At 36.6% G+C, this 1,313-nt stretch overlaps 1 gene segment (V, D, J or C); it reads left to right on the forward strand.

The window, feature by feature from the left end:
* The first annotated feature begins 250 nt into the window (after positions 1-250).
* On the forward strand, positions 251-947 carry LOC132097001 (Ig kappa chain V region 12F2-like). The segment is given in 2 exon segments: positions 251-460; positions 607-947. Coding segments are annotated over 2 exon segments (381 nt in total).
* Positions 948-1,313: the final 366 nt, after the last annotated feature.

Consider the following 1,313-nt stretch of genomic DNA (forward strand, 5'->3'; position numbering starts at 1 on the left):
GTCTAAATTGCATAATAATTCCTAGATTTTCTGACTTTTGATTTTCTGATCTCAGTGTATCATGAAGCTAAACATTTATAGCAGCCTTTCAGTTTGACCCACAGGAGGATGCTCTTCTGATCTGAGAAGCTCCTTTAATGCAGAACAGAATTAAACACTAATCCAGTGTTTATTCTGACTCTTTCTATATTACTCTAATAAATAACAATAAAGATTCCTGATAAGAAACTTTTTTTCAGTACAGAAAAGTAATTTATGTACGAATATAAGCTATAACATACAGTACAGTAACACAAAGATATTTGTTGTTGCCACAGGGTGGAGCTCTGAAGCCTGATGTTAAACAGCAGATCAAGCTAAATGTGACTGACTCAAGATTGAGTTTGACACTTCAAGCTTTCAGACTACTGAGCAGTGACCATGTTTACTGTTGTCTTCATTGTAGTTTCTCTGCTTAAGGGTAAGTAATAGTTTTAATGCTCACTGTTGCATTAACATCAGTACCAGTCGACTAAACATGTTAAAGTAACTCACTTCTGCGTAAGATTTCACAGTCATGGTGAACAATAATGATTTTAAAGGATTTTCTCTTCTCTTCTTTTACAGAGAGTGCTGATGCAGATACAATAGAATCTCTTTTACCAGAACAGCATGTTTCAGTTGGACAAAGTGCTGTTATCTCTTGCAAATACAGTGACATTGGGCCCAGCTTTCAGTGGTACCGCCAATATCCAGGATCCAGACCTGAGTACCTTATTTTTAATGCAGAGACTGGCGTTTCTTCTGAACCCTCTTTACGTCTCAAAGCACAGGCTAAAAAAGCGATCACAGAAGTGGAACTGGAGATCTCCTCTACTGAAGTCAAAGACTCTGCTGTATATCACTGCGCTCTGAGGCCCACAGTGACAGGAAACCCACCTGCTTCTCTACAAAAACTTAATACATGAACACATCTTGCATTACACAAACATTGTGACCCAACAGCTTCAAATCAACCACAGATCAATGATGCAACTGTTCTTACTTTTCCAAATGTAAAGAAACAATGTTAGGTCTTTTGATTTTAAGAAAAGGACAACCCTTTAGAGAAGATAAAGTCTCAGCCAGAGGGTGGAGCATATTCACAAAGGTGAATGTTTGAAAGGCTGATTCATTTAGTCATCCTGCTGTGATCACTTTACTATCACTCTTTATCAGAAACCATCATGTTTCTGTTTTGTTGGATACCACTGACATTACTCACGGGTAAATAATTTCATTTATGGTTTTATTTTTGTTTACTAAAAAATATTTTCATCTGAATGATTGTATAT

Source organism: Carassius carassius, chromosome 20 (genome assembly GCF_963082965.1).
Source record: "Carassius carassius chromosome 20, fCarCar2.1, whole genome shotgun sequence".
Lineage (NCBI taxonomy): Eukaryota > Metazoa > Chordata > Actinopteri > Cypriniformes > Cyprinidae > Carassius > Carassius carassius.